Source organism: Corythoichthys intestinalis, chromosome 8, assembly GCF_030265065.1.
Source record: "Corythoichthys intestinalis isolate RoL2023-P3 chromosome 8, ASM3026506v1, whole genome shotgun sequence".
Classification (NCBI taxonomy): domain Eukaryota; kingdom Metazoa; phylum Chordata; class Actinopteri; order Syngnathiformes; family Syngnathidae; genus Corythoichthys; species Corythoichthys intestinalis.
This window is the reverse complement of record NC_080402.1, coordinates 35991356-36007783: the sequence shown is the minus strand read 5'-3', so window position 1 is coordinate 36007783 and position 16428 is coordinate 35991356. Positions and strand designations below refer to the sequence as shown.

Genomic DNA, 16428 nt, shown 5'->3' with positions numbered 1-16428 from the left:
TAGAACGCGAAAGGGGAAAGTAGTACAAAAAGTGAACACAAAAATATACCCAAAAAAATATCGATACTTTTGCTTGGGGATAGATACCTAAAACTTAACACGCCGGATTGAAATATCAATATTTTGGTATCGATCCACCCATCCCTAAAGAGAAATAGTCAGGAAACGGAAGTTGGAAGAAGTAAGAAGCGTGAGAAAAATGTGGAGAACGATGTAAACACAAGGCACATGCCCTGCACAAGTTCCCTTGGTGAATTCTGTTATGAGGTAGTGGTCACTACAAAAGAAAGATTTTAAAAAATCTATCTTGATGAGGGAAAATTTTACCCCGTCTGCCGATACAGCCGCGGCCACAACAGCGTCATTTCTCAGTTCAACAGTTTAGTTATGAGTAAATAAATTGTTACTTTGCTATCAAAAGCTCTATTTGTCATGTTTTTTTTTTTATGTTATTTTGTAGAAGGAAAACATTCAGATGTTTGGGATGTCACAAAGGCAAAAAGTAGCTGTGTTAAAGTCAAACTTATGTTTGCAATGTATGTTTTTCATCAGAAATTGGAAAATTGCTCAAACTAAGCTATTTTCTAATGCTGATATCTAAAGAATGGAAAAAAATATGAACTTATTTTTTTCCCTGCTGAAAGAAAAGAGTCTAATCTTTCTTTTGTTGGGTTCCAAATTTCCATGAAGGGGGTTGCTCCGGTGAAAATGGCTGGGAGTGAATGAGAATGGCTGGGAGTGAATGAGTTAATATTCAGAGGTGAGTAGAGTAGCCAAAAATTTTACTCAACTAAGAGTAGCGTTACTTTAAAATAATATTACTCAAGTAAAAGTAAACGTAGTCGTCCAAAAAATGTACTCAAGTTACGTACAATTTAAAAAGTATTTGGTGAAAAGAATACTCAAGTAATGAGTAACATTGTGAGTATGTGCTTATATTTTTGTTAGAGTTTCTTTTTTTAAACATTTTTTTCTGAGCACAAAGTTATCTATATGAACTGTTTTTATAATGATACTTTACAATAGCACATTACATAAACACATTAAGCCAAAGAAATGCAAAAAAAAAAAAAAAAAAAATCATTGAATTCCGCGATAAAAAATTACATAAATGAAGCATTATTCGTCCAAAGAGCATGAGTGCCCTCTGGTGGAGAAAATAGTTCCTAGTTTGTTAGTTAGTTAGTTCCTTCATAACGACTATTTTGAAATTAAAAGGATCATATCTCCGGTTTTCCATGGTCAAACGGTGCCAAATGAAAATGGGAGGGAGGTTAAAATCCACGCTTTCGAGTCATGTTGAGGGCAGTGCTCTATACCAAATACTACATATTTTATGGTGTTTTAAAGACACCCCATGATTGAACAGGCTGGCGTGAAAATAGAACAGCAAGCTTGTGTCTGATTGGTATAATGGAGTCATGTAATTATCGTTGCGACGTCTCATTGGTGAAATCAGTAGAGCTGCTCTTAGCATCACTGGCTAAAAAAAATAAAAAATCTAATATATAGAATAAAGAGGAAAAATGTAATGACTCTTGTGTAGCCCAAAGTAGCGGAGTAAGAGTAGTGTTTCTTTTTATTCACGAATCTACTCAAGTAAAAGTAAAAAGTATGGCTTAGTAAAACTACTCTTAGAAGTACATTTTTCTTAAAATTTACTCAAGTTACTAGCTACCTCTGTTAATATTGTATTGAAGTTGCTTGAGGCGGCATTGTACATGATACATGTGTCGCCTTCATTTTATTTATATATATATATATATATATATACGTATGTGTATATATGTGTGTGTGTATATATATCTATATATGTGTATGTATATATGTGTGTGTGTATATATATATATTAGGGCTGTCAAAATTATCGCGTTAATGCGCGGAATTAATTTTTTAAAATTAATCACATTAAAATATTTGACGCAATTAACGCACATGTCCCGCTCAGAAAGTATTCTGCCTTTTGGTAAGTTTTACAGCAAGACTTTTTGTGCTGTCCAACAGCGAACTCTTGTGGTCGCTTTGCGACATGGTTTATTGTTTTCTTTCCAGTTCATTATGGCTGCACGACGTCTCGGGCTGATAATGTTGGGCTTATAGATCCTTGGACAAGATTTGTCCGTAAGTATGGTTGTTGTAAAGAATGTACATATTATGTTAGTAAGCGAAATGTTATATTTTTTGTATGAGACGCTTTTTGTTTATGTTTAGTGAACCTGTATAGCGTGCTAAGCTAACGTTGTTGCTAATGCAATGCTTGTGTACTTTTTTTTTGTAGTTTTACAACGGTCTAAAGAGGACAATGGTTTGAGGCCATTTTATTAATAAATCAGATGAAAAAGGAAGAAGTCTAATTATTAAGGCGTCGTTCACTAGCTGTCTAGCTTTGGAAAAAGTAGACGCTTCGGAGTGAGGACAGCATACACAGATTTAAATGACAGTAGAGTGAAATGCCCACTACAGTCCTTTTGTACCGTATGTTGAATGTATATATCCATCTTGTGTCTTATCTTTCCATTCCAACAATTTATTTTACAGAATATATATATAATTTACAGAAAAATATGGCATATTTTATAGATGGTTTGAATTGCGATTAATTGCGATTAATTACGATTAATTAATTTTTAAGCTGTAATTAACTCGATTAAAAATTTTAATCGTTTGACAGCCTTTATATATATATATATATTTGGTCCAATATGGCTCTTTAAACATTTCAACGCAGGGCTAAACGCCAGATTAGAAGACTCATTTTTCTTTGTATGCACTTTGCCAAATTATTGTATATAGTGGAATCGTCTAAAAATATGATTTTAATTCACATAATAATGCTATTCAAGACTTTTTTTATCCTGTCACGGGCACTTTAAAAGTAAAACTACAGTAAACATCAGTGAAACAAGAATTCTTGTGTCTCCAATTGTGAATAATCCGCCATACTCATTGTCATTCACCAGCACTGATGGTAAATCCAGTATCTTATTTTTATACTTTATTGTATTAATATGACCTAAAATACATGTTTTGGGTCGTTATTTTGAGATTTAGGAGGTATTTACAGGTACTTCAAAGGTTAATACAGATTTAGGCGAAGATTCTAGTTACGTCGCCAGTGTAGGAACGGAACTCGTTCGTAACCTGGGGACGACCGTACAACTTTGTTTATCAAATAGCACTGACGCAAAATGGCCGACATGTGATAACGGCTTCCTGATTGGCTCACAGCCCATATAATCCATCTAGCTCTCCAGTCATTTAGACGTGACGTTAAATTGTTTTCCGGGTTAAAGTTCACAACACAATACTGTCCCTGGCATGCCTCTAGATAGAAGTAATGCCGTTTGAGTTTTAACATCACTTGTTAACGATTACAGCAGAATGAAGGAGACGCCGTTGTCAAACTGTGAGCGGGATTTCTTGCTAAAAGCCATTCAAGAGAAAAAAGTAAGTATTGTTCGATTATTTTGGAAACGGTATCTGGTCGCCATCGAAACATTGGCAATGCATGGTTTGAATAAATATTGTATTAAAATGGGACACTTTGGCATTCTATATCTATGGCGGAAAACACTCAGGTGACATGAAGTGCCGCTCTGAGACCCCCAATTTGGCCAAATTTAAAAAATGTCCTATATGCATCTGTGATAGATCATCGGAAAAATTAAAATTTCAATTTTCGGTGGGAAGAAAAATGTTGAACGGGAGGGCATTTAAAAAACAAACAAACAGGAAAACCCTAACTGGAGGTGAGCGCGCGCGAGAGCAGAATTAAAGACGCCATGATTTTAACGAGATATTATCGCGTACTTACCTTGTTTTGATCTGAAAACTTCATGTAGCGTGTGTCACTGAGTGTCAAGGCACAGCTGTGAATGGCCACAGCCGGATTTTTTGGTGACTTTATGGGTGAAACATGGTAATATAACAAGGGTCGCGATGGAGAAATCGCAGACATCAAGGAGTGGTCGAGATCTTCATTTTCATATATTTACCCTTTTAAACCCCCCGCCCCCCAATTTTCTTTATTTGGAACGATTATTTATCATCTAAAATACTGGGGGAAATGTGACAGTAATGAAAAAATAGCGATAGTTATGAGGTAGATATCTGTGAGTTTTTTACAGACACCAATTTTTTCATTGTGACTTAATTTGTTTAAAAGTTTATATGCAAGTGAAAACAATTTTAAAGTTTTTTTTTTTTTTTTTAAACTAAATATTAGATATCAATTAATGATTCTAAACAAAAACTGACAGACATTTCGAATAATAAATACGATTACTTACCTTCTTTTTATGGCTGGGGTGAAACAAACGCGGTTGCGCGATGTCTGTAAAGAGGGGTTTCCAGGGTAAAACAGAACAATTAAAAATAGTTTGGGGCTTAATGTGCCATGAATCTGCTATGGCAGCATATAGACATATTGTTCTATCAAACACAACAGTTCTTTTGGCTTAAAATACAGCAGTTTATTTTAAGGAGGGGTGCGAGAGCAGAAACTGCTTTTTCAGCCTTGTCTGTTTTTTCCCCCATATACAGTTATGTGTAAATAAAATCATGTAAATGGCTTTTCCTCCTGCAGCGATTGGATGGACGGCAGACGTATGACTACAGGAAACTAAAGATCATGTTCGGGACTGACTTCGGATGCTGCTTTGTGGAACTGGGCAAAACGAGGTGAACGTGTGGTCACGCACTCTTAAAATTTAGAATAACCTTCTAAGAGTTGTATCTTAAAATTGATTCAGCGCTATAAACGATTTAGTAGCAATGACTCCCAGTAGAGAGCAGAAATGTAGTACAGCGTAGTATGATAATAATCCACCCTAATATGATCAGACATACTCTAATGAATGACTTAAGGAATTTTGTGCACTATGTCGAAAGATGGCTTGTTTTTGTGTGAAAGAATGGCGATTAAATGGTCCCCTGTCTGATTACTCGTAAAAATAATCATCAGATTATTTATTTATTAAAAATAATCATCTGTTGTAGAGATGTAACAATACACTAATACATAATTTTGGTCTGTTTCAGTTTCTTGAAGTGCTTGATATGTTTAATTTTACGTACAAAAAAATACTTAAAATGTAATTTCTAAAAATGTAAACAATAGAACCTGTGTAAATAAATAGAAATGACCCATTTGGGTTATATCTCTAGAAAAATTACACTCTGAGTTAAAAAAATCTCTGCAAATCTTGAAAACAATCCCTCAACTATTTAGTTATAAAGACTTGTCATGAAACAGGGTAATGGCCCAGGTATCCTGTGAGCTGGTGGCCCCCAAAGATAACCGACCAAATGAGGGAATCATGTTCTTCAATGTCGAGCTGTCACCCATGGCTTCACCTACATTTGAGCAGGGCAGGTGAAGAGGAAACTGATGCTGATTACAACTGCTTGAGTCGCTCTATTGTAGTTTTTATCAAGCGTGTGAATTATTTTCTCTAAAGGCAATCAGAGTTGTCAGTGAAGCTAAACCGTCAGCTGGAGAGATGCTTAAGGAACTCCAAGTGCATTGATACGGAGTCCTTGTGTGTCGTGTCCGGGGAAAAGGTACAACGCAACAGTTAAAAAGTAAAAGGACCTTTACTGCAGTAATGGTGACATTGCTACATTTGGATGAGCAGGTTTGGCAAATTCGGGTCGATGTACACCTGTTGAATCATGATGGGAACCTGATGGATGCTGCCAGCATTGCTGCGGTCACTGCACTGTGCCACTTCAGGCGGCCTGATGTTGGGATCCAGGGAGATGAAGTCACTGTGGTGAGTCATTAGTAGGAATTACAATGTATATTTCCTTTTTACTCAATAAGACGATGAATACACGGCAGTATCCTGTCCTGTGAAACTTTCTGCTTTCCCATGAGTTTCCTTTCAAGAATCTGAATATGAATGTGTTGACCTGTAGTCTGTTTCCGAGCATATGATGGAACTGATTGTTTGTGTTTCTTCAGTATAGTACAGAAGAAAGAGATCCCATTCCTTTAAGTATCTACCACATGCCCATCAGTGTCAGCTTCGCTTTTTTCCAGCAAGGGTAAGTAAGGCTGCAACATATAAAACAGATTGTATCTAAAGTCATTCTGTCAGTATGACTAACAGACACAATATACTGTACATAATAAAATTCTATATGATTATTATGTTTTTAAACCATATTTGTTATGAACCAAAAAGTAGTTGTGATCTGATGTATCTTGCTATGTGTAATTCTGTTAACTGATTCAGGGTGTACTAAGCCTACTAGGAGTGGGAACTTCTTGGTACCTCACGATGATCTGACGATCTAGCGATACATTGGTCAGGAAATCATTCTAGGACACTGGTGTCAAACTGACTCCATAAAGGGCCAAGTGGGTGCAGGTTTTCTTTCCAACCAATGAAGAGGACACCTTTTGACCAATCTGATCTCTTATATGGGTAATCAGTTAACCCTTGAGAGTCGAAGGACGCGCCGGCGCGTCCTCAGCGCACGTCGTCTTTGAAGTGCTCCCACGTTTTAATTACGTCACCCACATGCCGTTGGTTGGTCTCGTTTTAAAGTGCGGGAGTTGCGGTTTACTCTTGTTATTATTTGAAGTCAATCGACCAACTAAAACGTGAGATTTTGTCATTTAAGTTTTATAGTTTTATTGTCCTCTCAAAAAAAAACATTAAAACGCTGCACGGATCATTTGTTTATGTCTATATTTCCATCATTTCTTGTCCTTTTTCAAAACGGAAGCTCCATGAAAAAAACACAAATCAAACGAACCCTTTCGAAGTCACATTGGAAGCACAAAATGCGTTTTTTTTTTTACAAATATAACTGCCATGCGAGGTTCCACCGAACGAGAGGGAGGAGTGTTCTGAAGCAGCGAGGTGGCGAGCGACGGCCGTTTGGATCGAACGAGCGACTTTGTGTGACTTTAAGAATGAACGGAAAACTAAATTTAGCGCAACTTGAGGAAGAGGATGGTCCAAATTCGTCATCATAGTCTTCTTCGGAAGAGTCCTCGAGTGAAGATAGTGACGGATTTGAACACGTGGATGACGCCATCGACGAGCAGAGGTAAGCCAACTCACTTTTTTTTTTAATGCTGAAAAAGTTTCTTTTGAAAGTTTCTTTTGATATTGCAAGACAAAGTTTCTTTTGATGCAATATAAGTGTGTGTTTGTGTATATAATAATAAAATGTGCATATCAGATCAAAGTCGTACGTGCACTGTGTGTATCCCAGGCAGGAATTTATAATTTGTAGTGTTCTTCTTTCTATATGAAGATTAGGGATGTAGCACATATTCAGCTATGGTATTCTTTCTATTGTCATGAATATAGATTTCCATTATTATTTATTGCTGTATATATTTTTATTTTATACTTTATTATTTTCATAAATACTGACTTTTTTTCCAATGTACATTTATAGTGACAATGAAAGTAAAGTGAAATGAAAATGGAAGGGTGGAAAGAGGACCGACACCCCATGGAAGTGTGGGCTGTGTGGTGTAGCCCTGTGTCTAATTCCAGGACGAAACTGCTTTTCGGAGTGGCATGCCTGAAAAAAATTTAACTTGTTTATTGTAAATATTTTTGAAAATACTTTTTTTCCCAATGTTATATATATATATATAAATATTTTCCCCACAATCAGTCTTCTCAATTTGTGTATATAAATGTGTGTTCAAGAAGCTTGATTGTATGTACATAGTTTTCGTCAAGTGATGGGCCGCAATACCTAAACTCATCAAGAGATGGCCTCTAAACACTTTTTGTGTTAGATGGTATATATTTTTTTCACTGTTCTTCACTGTTTGGTCTGCTGTATATAACCTGTTTTGACTAGAGCATGTATAAAGGCAAAAAACGCCTATGGCTATACCTGTTGTTTATGTTGAATTGTCAAATATAAGACTATTTATTCTAAATTTTTTGGGTTGAATGTTCATCCTAACATGTTGAATAAATATTACAAAGTTTCAAAACGGTTCGTTACGCATGTTTGGTTGTCAATTGGACATCAATATTAAAAATTTTGACAAAACGATTTTGGAATTTTTGGTCTTTTTGGGCCCAAAATGATGATTTATAATTGGTCAGTGAAGGAAACAACAGTTTGGACATGAAGGTCAAGGTGTCACAAAAAAAGGGACCAAACCAGGCCATCGTAAACAATTCTTTCTTTGAAATATAAAGGCAAGCAAAATCAGACAAAATAGGCCCAGACCTTAAAGGGTTCAACTTTGTCAGGTGCTGCTTGTTTCAAAAAAAATTCATTGGTTAAACTTTTTGCACGGTATCGGTTGGAACAAAATCCAGCACCCACTTGGCCCTTTGTGGAACTGGTTTGACACCTATGTTATAGGATAGTCTACAAAAAACTAATAAACAGAAAAACAAACTTCTGCTGTGAATTGGGATGAGTTTATCACTAGTAGACGTCCAATCCATTTGAACTGGGAGGGTGGCAGCGAATGAACGAATCATTCACTGCCATCTTCAAACGGATTGAACGTCTATGGGCGTCAGTGGCAGCCAATGCCAGGCACTGAGTACATTTGGGCCATTTACCTGTTGATTTTCAGTTGCTTTCTGTTGATTATGGGGTATTTTATGGGTCACTTGCTGTTTATTTTGCGTTACAGAACAGGAAGTGACAAGGGAATCACCCAAATAAATAGGCAGTTACTCAAACTCAACAGGAAATGACCTGTAAATGCCCTAAAATGAAAAGCAAGTGACCTGTAAATGCCCTGAAAATCGGACCGAATGACCGTGAATGCTCTGGTTTTGAATGAACGAATGTTCCCAGTCTAAATGGATTGAGCGTGGAGCACTGTCAATGGCAGCCTTTTTAAAAAAAAAAAAAAAATTTTTTTTTAAATTGTCACCTTTTTAAAATGATATCTCGATTCTTGACAGGAGCGTATCGGTAACCTTTTGGGATACAAAGTATCACCATACAGTATATCACCATTTCGATATTTCGTCACACCCCTAAAGCCCATAGTTAGCCAGGATAGGCTGCAGCACCACTGCAACCCACATGAGGATAAGCGTCTGGTAGGGATGGGAATTGATAGGATTTTTACGATTCCGATTCCATTATCGATATTGCTTAACGATTCGATTCTTTATCGATTCTCTTATCGATTCTAATTTGGGGAAAAAGAACAAACGTTTTGATTGGCATCGAGTTTGTTTAATCAAAACTCACAACCTTACAAACTCACAACGAAATCAAAAGAGGCCCAAAGCCTCAATGTTAACTGTGGCAATAAGTGGCAAATACACAAGAATGTGTAACATTTTACTTAAACATTTATCTAATAGAAATCAAAAATATTGGTATATATTGGCAGATAGGTTGTTGTTCTGCCTTTGGCAATATGTGTTAAAGCAGGAGTCCCCAAACTTTTTCCTGTGAGGGCCACATAACTTTTCCCTTCTCTGATGAGGGGCCGGGGTCAGTTTGTAACAGAAAAAGTGTGACGATTGCAGAAGTGCATAAATGTAAAAAATTATTGTTTTTCAGATAGCCACAATCAAATAACCCTTTCTGGATTCTTCACGGAATGAAAGTAAATAAAATAAAAATAATAATATAATAATAATAATTAATAATAAAAACACTATTAATTAAATAGATGATAACCAAATAACCCTCTCTGAATTCTTCAAGGAAAAAGGCCAGGAAATAAATAACACGATTGAGAAAAAAAAAAAAAATTCAAAATGGCCGGACCAAATGTGGAGGCGGGCCTTATTTGGGCCGCGGGCCGCAGTTTGGGCACTAGTGACGAGATTTGTCGTTCACTTGAGCAAACGAATCCATTCCGGTTCGTTCAGTAAAAAGATTCGTTCAAACAAATCGTTCAACGAATCGTTCGACCCCCTCATCTCCCTCCCCGCCCAAACGAATCGTTCGGTTACTGAACGGGAAGTGACGTTGCCGAACGAATCACCAAAGACCGCTTCGCAGTATAACTGAACGGGAAGTGACATTGCTTGGTCCCTCCCTCTCTTCCACATTGACCACTCGTCGTAGTTTCAGAAATGAGTGACAGGCGGTATCATTCTGCTTTCACATACAGCCTCGTCTCCCTCCTGCTGCTGCAAAAGCGAGGGAGAACTTCCGCGTCGTCTGTCCTAGTTCTATGGGCTCAAAGTCATGGCTCGTGCTTGCATTTCGATTTAGGACACGGTTAAACATTTTCCTTTTGTGAGGGGAGTAGGGGGCGGGGGCGCACGGACTTTCTTTAGCAGGTTCTTGATCACACATACATATACAGCATGTTTGCTGTCACGAAAATAAAAATACATCGAAAGTTTAATTTCTGAATATGGAACGACCAACACATCATATTTACATCTCGCTCTGTTGTATTTTTGTTTTTTAGTATTAAGATGATAGTGTTGAATTTTTGCACTGGTATTAATAAATAAAATAATCCGGTCAGCTCCCCTGTCGTCCCCGCATCTCAGATCGTCAAATGCTGACGAGAAATAATTGTTTGCTCTTTACGATGTCGCCTTTCTACTCTCATTAGTCTGTTAAGAAAAATGTAGACATATTGCGACATCTCCCGTGTCCGCGTGCTTTGTTTTTGGGCGCTTGAGTAGCACATGATGGACGGATTGACATAATTTGTCAAACCAACCAACACCTGACACGAAGAAAAAAAAAAAAAAACACTCGGAAAAAAATTACATGTATATACAGTTTCATTGCAAATCAGTATTATGGTGATCATATTGTTTTTTTGCACTGGTATTAATAAATAAAATAATCCGGTCAGCTCCCCTGTCGTCCCCGCATCTCAGATCGTCAAATGCTGACGAGAAATAATTGTTAGCTCTTTACGATGTCGCCTTTCTACTCTCATTAGTCTGTTAAGAAAAATGTAGACATATTGCGACATCTCCCGTGTCTGCGTGCGTTGTTTTGGGCGCTTGAGTAGCACATGATGGACGGATTGACATAATTTGTCAAACCAACCAACACCCGACACGCTGACACGAAAAAAAAAAATAAAACACTCGGGGAAAAATTGACATGTATATACAGTTTCATTGCAAATCAGTATTATGGTGATCATACTAAATATTTTTTTCTGTGCACATATGAGGTAAATATCGCTGCCATGAAGCCTCCATATAGTGACAGTTCTCTGCCCGCTTCACTGCCGTCACGCGACCGCAGCTCAGCTTTTGCTTGCCTCGGAGCTACCCGTGTTTTAAATTACTGTAAATTTGATAGTATGTCGTCATAGGCAGTCACGAGTTTGTTGAGAAAAGTACTACTCTAAACAATGCTCGCTAGATTTGTGTGGTGTTTTTGTCTGTTTGAGCAGCATTTGATAGGCTCCACGTTAACAAATATGTGACAAAGTCATTTCCTTTCATTTTCTGATTCATTCACCGCATAGTCATTACTGGAAAATCAAGTTAGCAGCAAGCTAGGTCAGGAACCGGAGGACCGAGTCACTGAACGGGAAGTGACAAAACTCAGTCTTGCCCCCCTGCCTGCACGCTGGCTGCTTATTGGCCACACGTGGACGTGAGTGACAAACGCCCTGATTCTGTTTCCGGTCCCTCCCCTGCCCGCGATGAGGCTGGCGTCTGATTGGTCGTGTGCGATGTCAGAAGACGCTGCCGCTTGCTCAACGCCCTCCCACGCAGCGAACAAGCACCACCTTCATAGAACGAATCAGTGCAGATGATGATTAGTTCGGTCTCGTTCACCAAAACAATTCGTTCAAAAAGAACGAATCGTTCGCGACCGATACAACACTATTGGGCACCCGAAGAAATGCCGCATCCAAGCGAGTGAGCGAGCGAAGTGAGAGAGGGAAACACTTCTACGAGCCTACGTTCTTTGTTAATGTTAATATCTACAGAGGCAACGCCTGTATGTATCATCTTTTGTGTTGTTGTTGTTGTGTTTCCACTTGCGATCGGACACTTAAATGCAGTTGTGTAGTGGTTTGAACGATGTGCTAATGCTAGCGAACGAATGCTAACCATACTGTTATTAGCAGCTAATTATCGCTGATTTACGTTGATGCAAACCTGTTTGTTATTGGGGACGAAATTGATTTGTTTCATTTCTATTCTTAGTTTCACTCTTCAAGTGATGGTTGAATAAAGTCAGCAAATTATACCAACGTCTTCTACATCGTCATTTGGGAGTTTAGCTAGCTGTATAGCCAGAACTGAGCTTTAGCCTCTCTGTGAGGACAGCGCAGTCGTATTCCCTCCCGATGCAGTTACCTCCACCTTGCAATGACTGCAAGTCGCTTTGTTGTAATTTTTCCTCGTGAAGTGAAGACACACTTTCGAGCGTTTGAACCTACGTGCTGTCATTGTTATGTTTATGGCTGCAATGCTCGTGCTTACCCGTCGTAACCTTTCATTTTCACACTCTTTCCTGGTGAAGTGTAGTCAAACTTTGGAGCGAGTGGTTCTTGGCGCCATGCTAGTTTGATGCGTCTGGACAACAAGACATGTCACGACGCAATACGCGTCTTTAGGAATCGTTAAAGGGATCGTTAGGGCTTTTTCATTGTGATGTCGAGGCCTCGAAACACTCGGAACCGGTTCCGAATTGGAATCGGATTTCGATTCCCATCCCTAGCGTCTGGGAAGATGAATGATTGAATGTCATGCTATAATTAAAACCTTCCACTAAATTATTGAGTGTTGTATATTAAAACAAACAAACAAACAAAATCGAGCAATATTTTGTCACTTGAAACAATTTTTGAAAAAAAAAAAGAGAAACCATAAAGACTAGAGGCACATCACCATTCGATTACAATTCAGAGGCTATGATTCGATCACTGATGCACCCCCCCCAACTATTAACTGCTTTTAATGTTTCATACATTAGATGCAAAAATAGTACAAAAATCCTCTCAAGCTTAAATAAACTATCTCAGTATCAAGTTAGCAGTTCAAAACACGAAACAAAATATCTGTATCAGCAGCTTTAAACTACATTCATGTAATTTAATGTTGTGAATCAACCATTAAAGTTGTTAAAATTGCTCCCGTAAATGAAAGTCTGAAAATAATGACAATAATTGATTTAATAATGGTAGGGTCAATTCTATCGTTACAGCACATGGGAAGACAATCTAAATGACCTATATAACTGAACACATTATATAATGCAAATAAAGTTGCACAAAAGTTGTTGGGGACAATTTGAGCATCCTGAAAAGTAGGTACGGTTTTGCCCCTACCATCCCGATGCAAACTTACCCCCTTTTCTAATACTGACTACTTTCTGTGCAGGACCTATTTACTTGTAGATCCAAGTGAACGGGAGGAGCGTGTGATGGATGGCTTGCTGATGATTGCAATGAACAAGCACAGAGAAATCTGTTCCATCCAGTCTAGTGGTGGTATCATGTTACTCAAAGAACAGGTTAATAGCCTCCTGTTATTTTTTGTGGTTTAACTTTTTGAATTGATAACCTAGATTTCAATTGTAAAAGTAATAGTCATGATGTATAATTTCGATGTCTGTGGCATTAAAGGTAATGAGATGCAGTAAAATAGCCAGCGTCAAAGTGTCTGAAATCACAGAACTCATCACAAAAGCTCTGGAGAATGATAAAACAGCACGGTGAGTTTGCCATTATGTACTTGAACATTCAATGGTGGAAGTCCAGCTTTTTTTCACCAATAATAATTCTGCATGACTATTTTTCAGAAAGTCAGGCGGCAGGTGTGGCTTTGCTGAATCGATGCCTCAAGAGCGAATCACCGCTATGAAAAAGGAGGAGACGTCAGTCGAAATGACAGATGTGACCGAAAAAGCCGGTGACATGGTCCTGCAGGCCGAGGTTCCCCCTCAAACGTATCTTACATCTGATGTAAAGCTCAAATGTTTTTTTTTTTTTTCTTTATGGAATTTGCCATTACGGAACCTTAACAAACAAATAACTAGAAGTCAGTCACCGGTGGTGCCGCTCCCAGGCATGGGCCAAGTTGGCCAAGGGCTTCAAAACAGCTGGGGAATGGAGGAAGATGAACAGGATGAAGAGGAAAATTTCAACAGTGATGAAGATAAGGAAACCGTGATGGAAGTGGTAAAAAATCAGGGGCAAGGTAGGGAAGGTTCATTGAAAGCATCACTAGGTAACTTTTCAACCTTTATAAAATATTTTCATAACATTTGTGATGACAACTACCGTGATTTTCGGACTATAAGCCGCTACATTTTTCCTTCATTTTGAATCCTGCGGCTTATAGTCCAGTGCGGCTTATTTGTTGATTCATTTGGGTTAATAGGTAACACTTTATTTGACAACGGTGTCATAAGACTGTCATAATTATGACATGACACTATCATGGGCATTACTGAATGCTCATGAGAGATGTCATTAAGTGTCATCCAGCAAATAATGTCATTTACTCCATTTATGTCCAGCTCTGCTCTTTTACATCCATTCAAAAGTGAGATCATTTAGCGGTTAACACTAACTGACATCTGTTATGAGCATTCATTAATGCTCATGACGGTGCCATATCATACGTATGATTGTCTAATGGCAGTCTTATGGTGCCACTGTCATATAAAGTGTTACTAAATACCATAAATTGCAATTAATGAAACAGGAACAGTAACTGGAGAAATAATTGGCACTGAACATGAATTTTGATTGTTATTTACATCTGTAGCGCTGCAATGCATGCTAGGAGGCATGTTGTACAACAACAGTGTTGACAGCAGGTTGCAGCAGAGGTTGACTGTTTCCACCAAGGCAGCAGTGATTGTCAAATTAAGCTTTTTGAAGCAATGAAACTTTGCAGCCAGTTCAAAGCGTCATGGTGGTTCATTTCGTCTTATGACAGTTGTATGATGCCGCTGTCAAATACAGTTTTACCGGTTAATATCTTTTGGTGTAAATATCCCATAATACAGTGAGGAGAGCTACATCTTATAGTCCAGTGCGGCTTATCTATGAACAAATGTCATTTTCATGTCAAATATGGTGGGTGGCGGCCTATAGTCAGGTGCGCCTTATAGTGCGAAAATTCCGATTTTTGAATGACACCTCTTTCATATCTTGAGGGGGTCTGTATCGTTTCTACCGGCACTAATTAACTTTGAGGAGGGTGGCAGAACCGTGCCACGCAAAGAAAAGCAAGTGTGCTGACTGCTCTATAGCATACGTCACTTCCCCCTTTCTCCATTTATTATAGAGACAGAAGTCAATGGGAACACTTTCGCGCAAATTCTGCAAATATGGCAGAGCAACAAAAGAGACAAAAAGTTTTGTCCAGTGAGGAAAAAGAAAGGGAGGCCACCAGGATATACAGAATGAACATTGGCCCGGTTTTCACCCGCTGGCGTGAGCCCCCCACCCCAACTGAAATTGTCAGCGGCGACGAGTTAGGGTGGGGGGTTAGCCACACTGTTGTTAACAGTCATATGCTATTGTTTAGCCACAACTGGATTCATTACCGTATTACTTTTCATCCTTCACACAGCTGCTGGAAACAGAAATGTTGTTAAAGCCATCTTCAGGTGACCGTCATGATTTCACGACATTATGCGGGTGTGCACTGGTCCTCGCGGGAAACGCTGTTTTCCTTATGGCAAAACACCACTTCTGTCCACTGGCATCGCTAAAATAGACCAAGACTGAAAAGTTACCAAGTGTTGCTTTAATCAGTTTAAATGTGCCACCTCCAACATTGGCGCTTACAATTAAATAAACACAGAATTTCATTCCAGGTGATGTGGTTGAGATATCTGACAGTGAAGAGGATGAAGTGGTCATACTTGAACCGGAAGCAGTGGACAAAGTGAAAAAGTAATTAAGTAATGCATGGACTTCTCAAATTGTGTTGTCCAGATCCTGTAGTCCTTTTGAATATTACTTTATTTGTCTCGATTGTTACATGTCACAAAAATGTAGCATTTGAGCAGCTTGTCACACAAGACTTTAGCTCATATATGGTATGTTTTTTCCCCTTTACAGGAAGAAAAGTTCAAATTCCCACCTGAAGGGGTCAGCGGCAGCACAGAAACTGCATAACAAATGAGGGAATGCGTTTACAGCCCTTGCCTACATTAATATACTGATGCAGCACTCCGAGCAAAGGAGAAAACAAACCTTTTCGAAACGGAGCTACTGCTTGAGTACTGATCAGTAGGAAAGGTTAAAAGTTTGAAACATTTTTTACATTAAATATGATTAATTTGCTTGTAACAGTGTTTTTCTGATTATTGAGAATGATATTTAAATTATTTGTGTAAACTACACACATATACAAACACACACACACACACTAAGAAGTTCTTCACAAAGACTTTTGTGATGTATAATTAGGAATTTTGGGATATGGCATCAACTCACAAAGTAACTTGACTTCGAAATGTGTTTCTAATTAAATTTTTATTTATGAGTAAATACAACGC

General features: G+C 38.2%; 1 protein-coding gene across 2 annotated transcripts in view; it reads left to right on the top strand.

Annotated features, from left to right (window-relative positions):
- Positions 1 to 16428, top strand: part of exosc9 (exosome component 9) — a 19976-nt gene extending 3548 nt beyond the window's left edge. The window contains exons 1-12 of one of the 2 annotated variants that reach the window (XM_057843376.1): positions 3273 to 3447; positions 4586 to 4680; positions 5255 to 5374; positions 5460 to 5562; positions 5637 to 5774; positions 5966 to 6048; positions 13290 to 13422; positions 13535 to 13623; positions 13711 to 13857; positions 13948 to 14108; positions 15742 to 15820; positions 15989 to 16426. In XM_057843376.1, coding sequence (XP_057699359.1) covers positions 3382 to 3447; positions 4586 to 4680; positions 5255 to 5374; positions 5460 to 5562; positions 5637 to 5774; positions 5966 to 6048; positions 13290 to 13422; positions 13535 to 13623; positions 13711 to 13857; positions 13948 to 14108; positions 15742 to 15820; positions 15989 to 16052 — 1278 coding nt within the window. In that variant the 5' untranslated portion in view covers positions 3273 to 3381 and the 3' untranslated portion in view covers positions 16053 to 16426. Of the gene's footprint in view, positions 1 to 3272; positions 3448 to 4585; positions 4681 to 5254; positions 5375 to 5459; positions 5563 to 5636; positions 5775 to 5965; positions 6049 to 13289; positions 13423 to 13534; positions 13624 to 13710; positions 13858 to 13947; positions 14109 to 15741; positions 15821 to 15988 lie in introns of those variants that run through there. The other variant, XM_057843378.1, reaches the window with a different exon arrangement.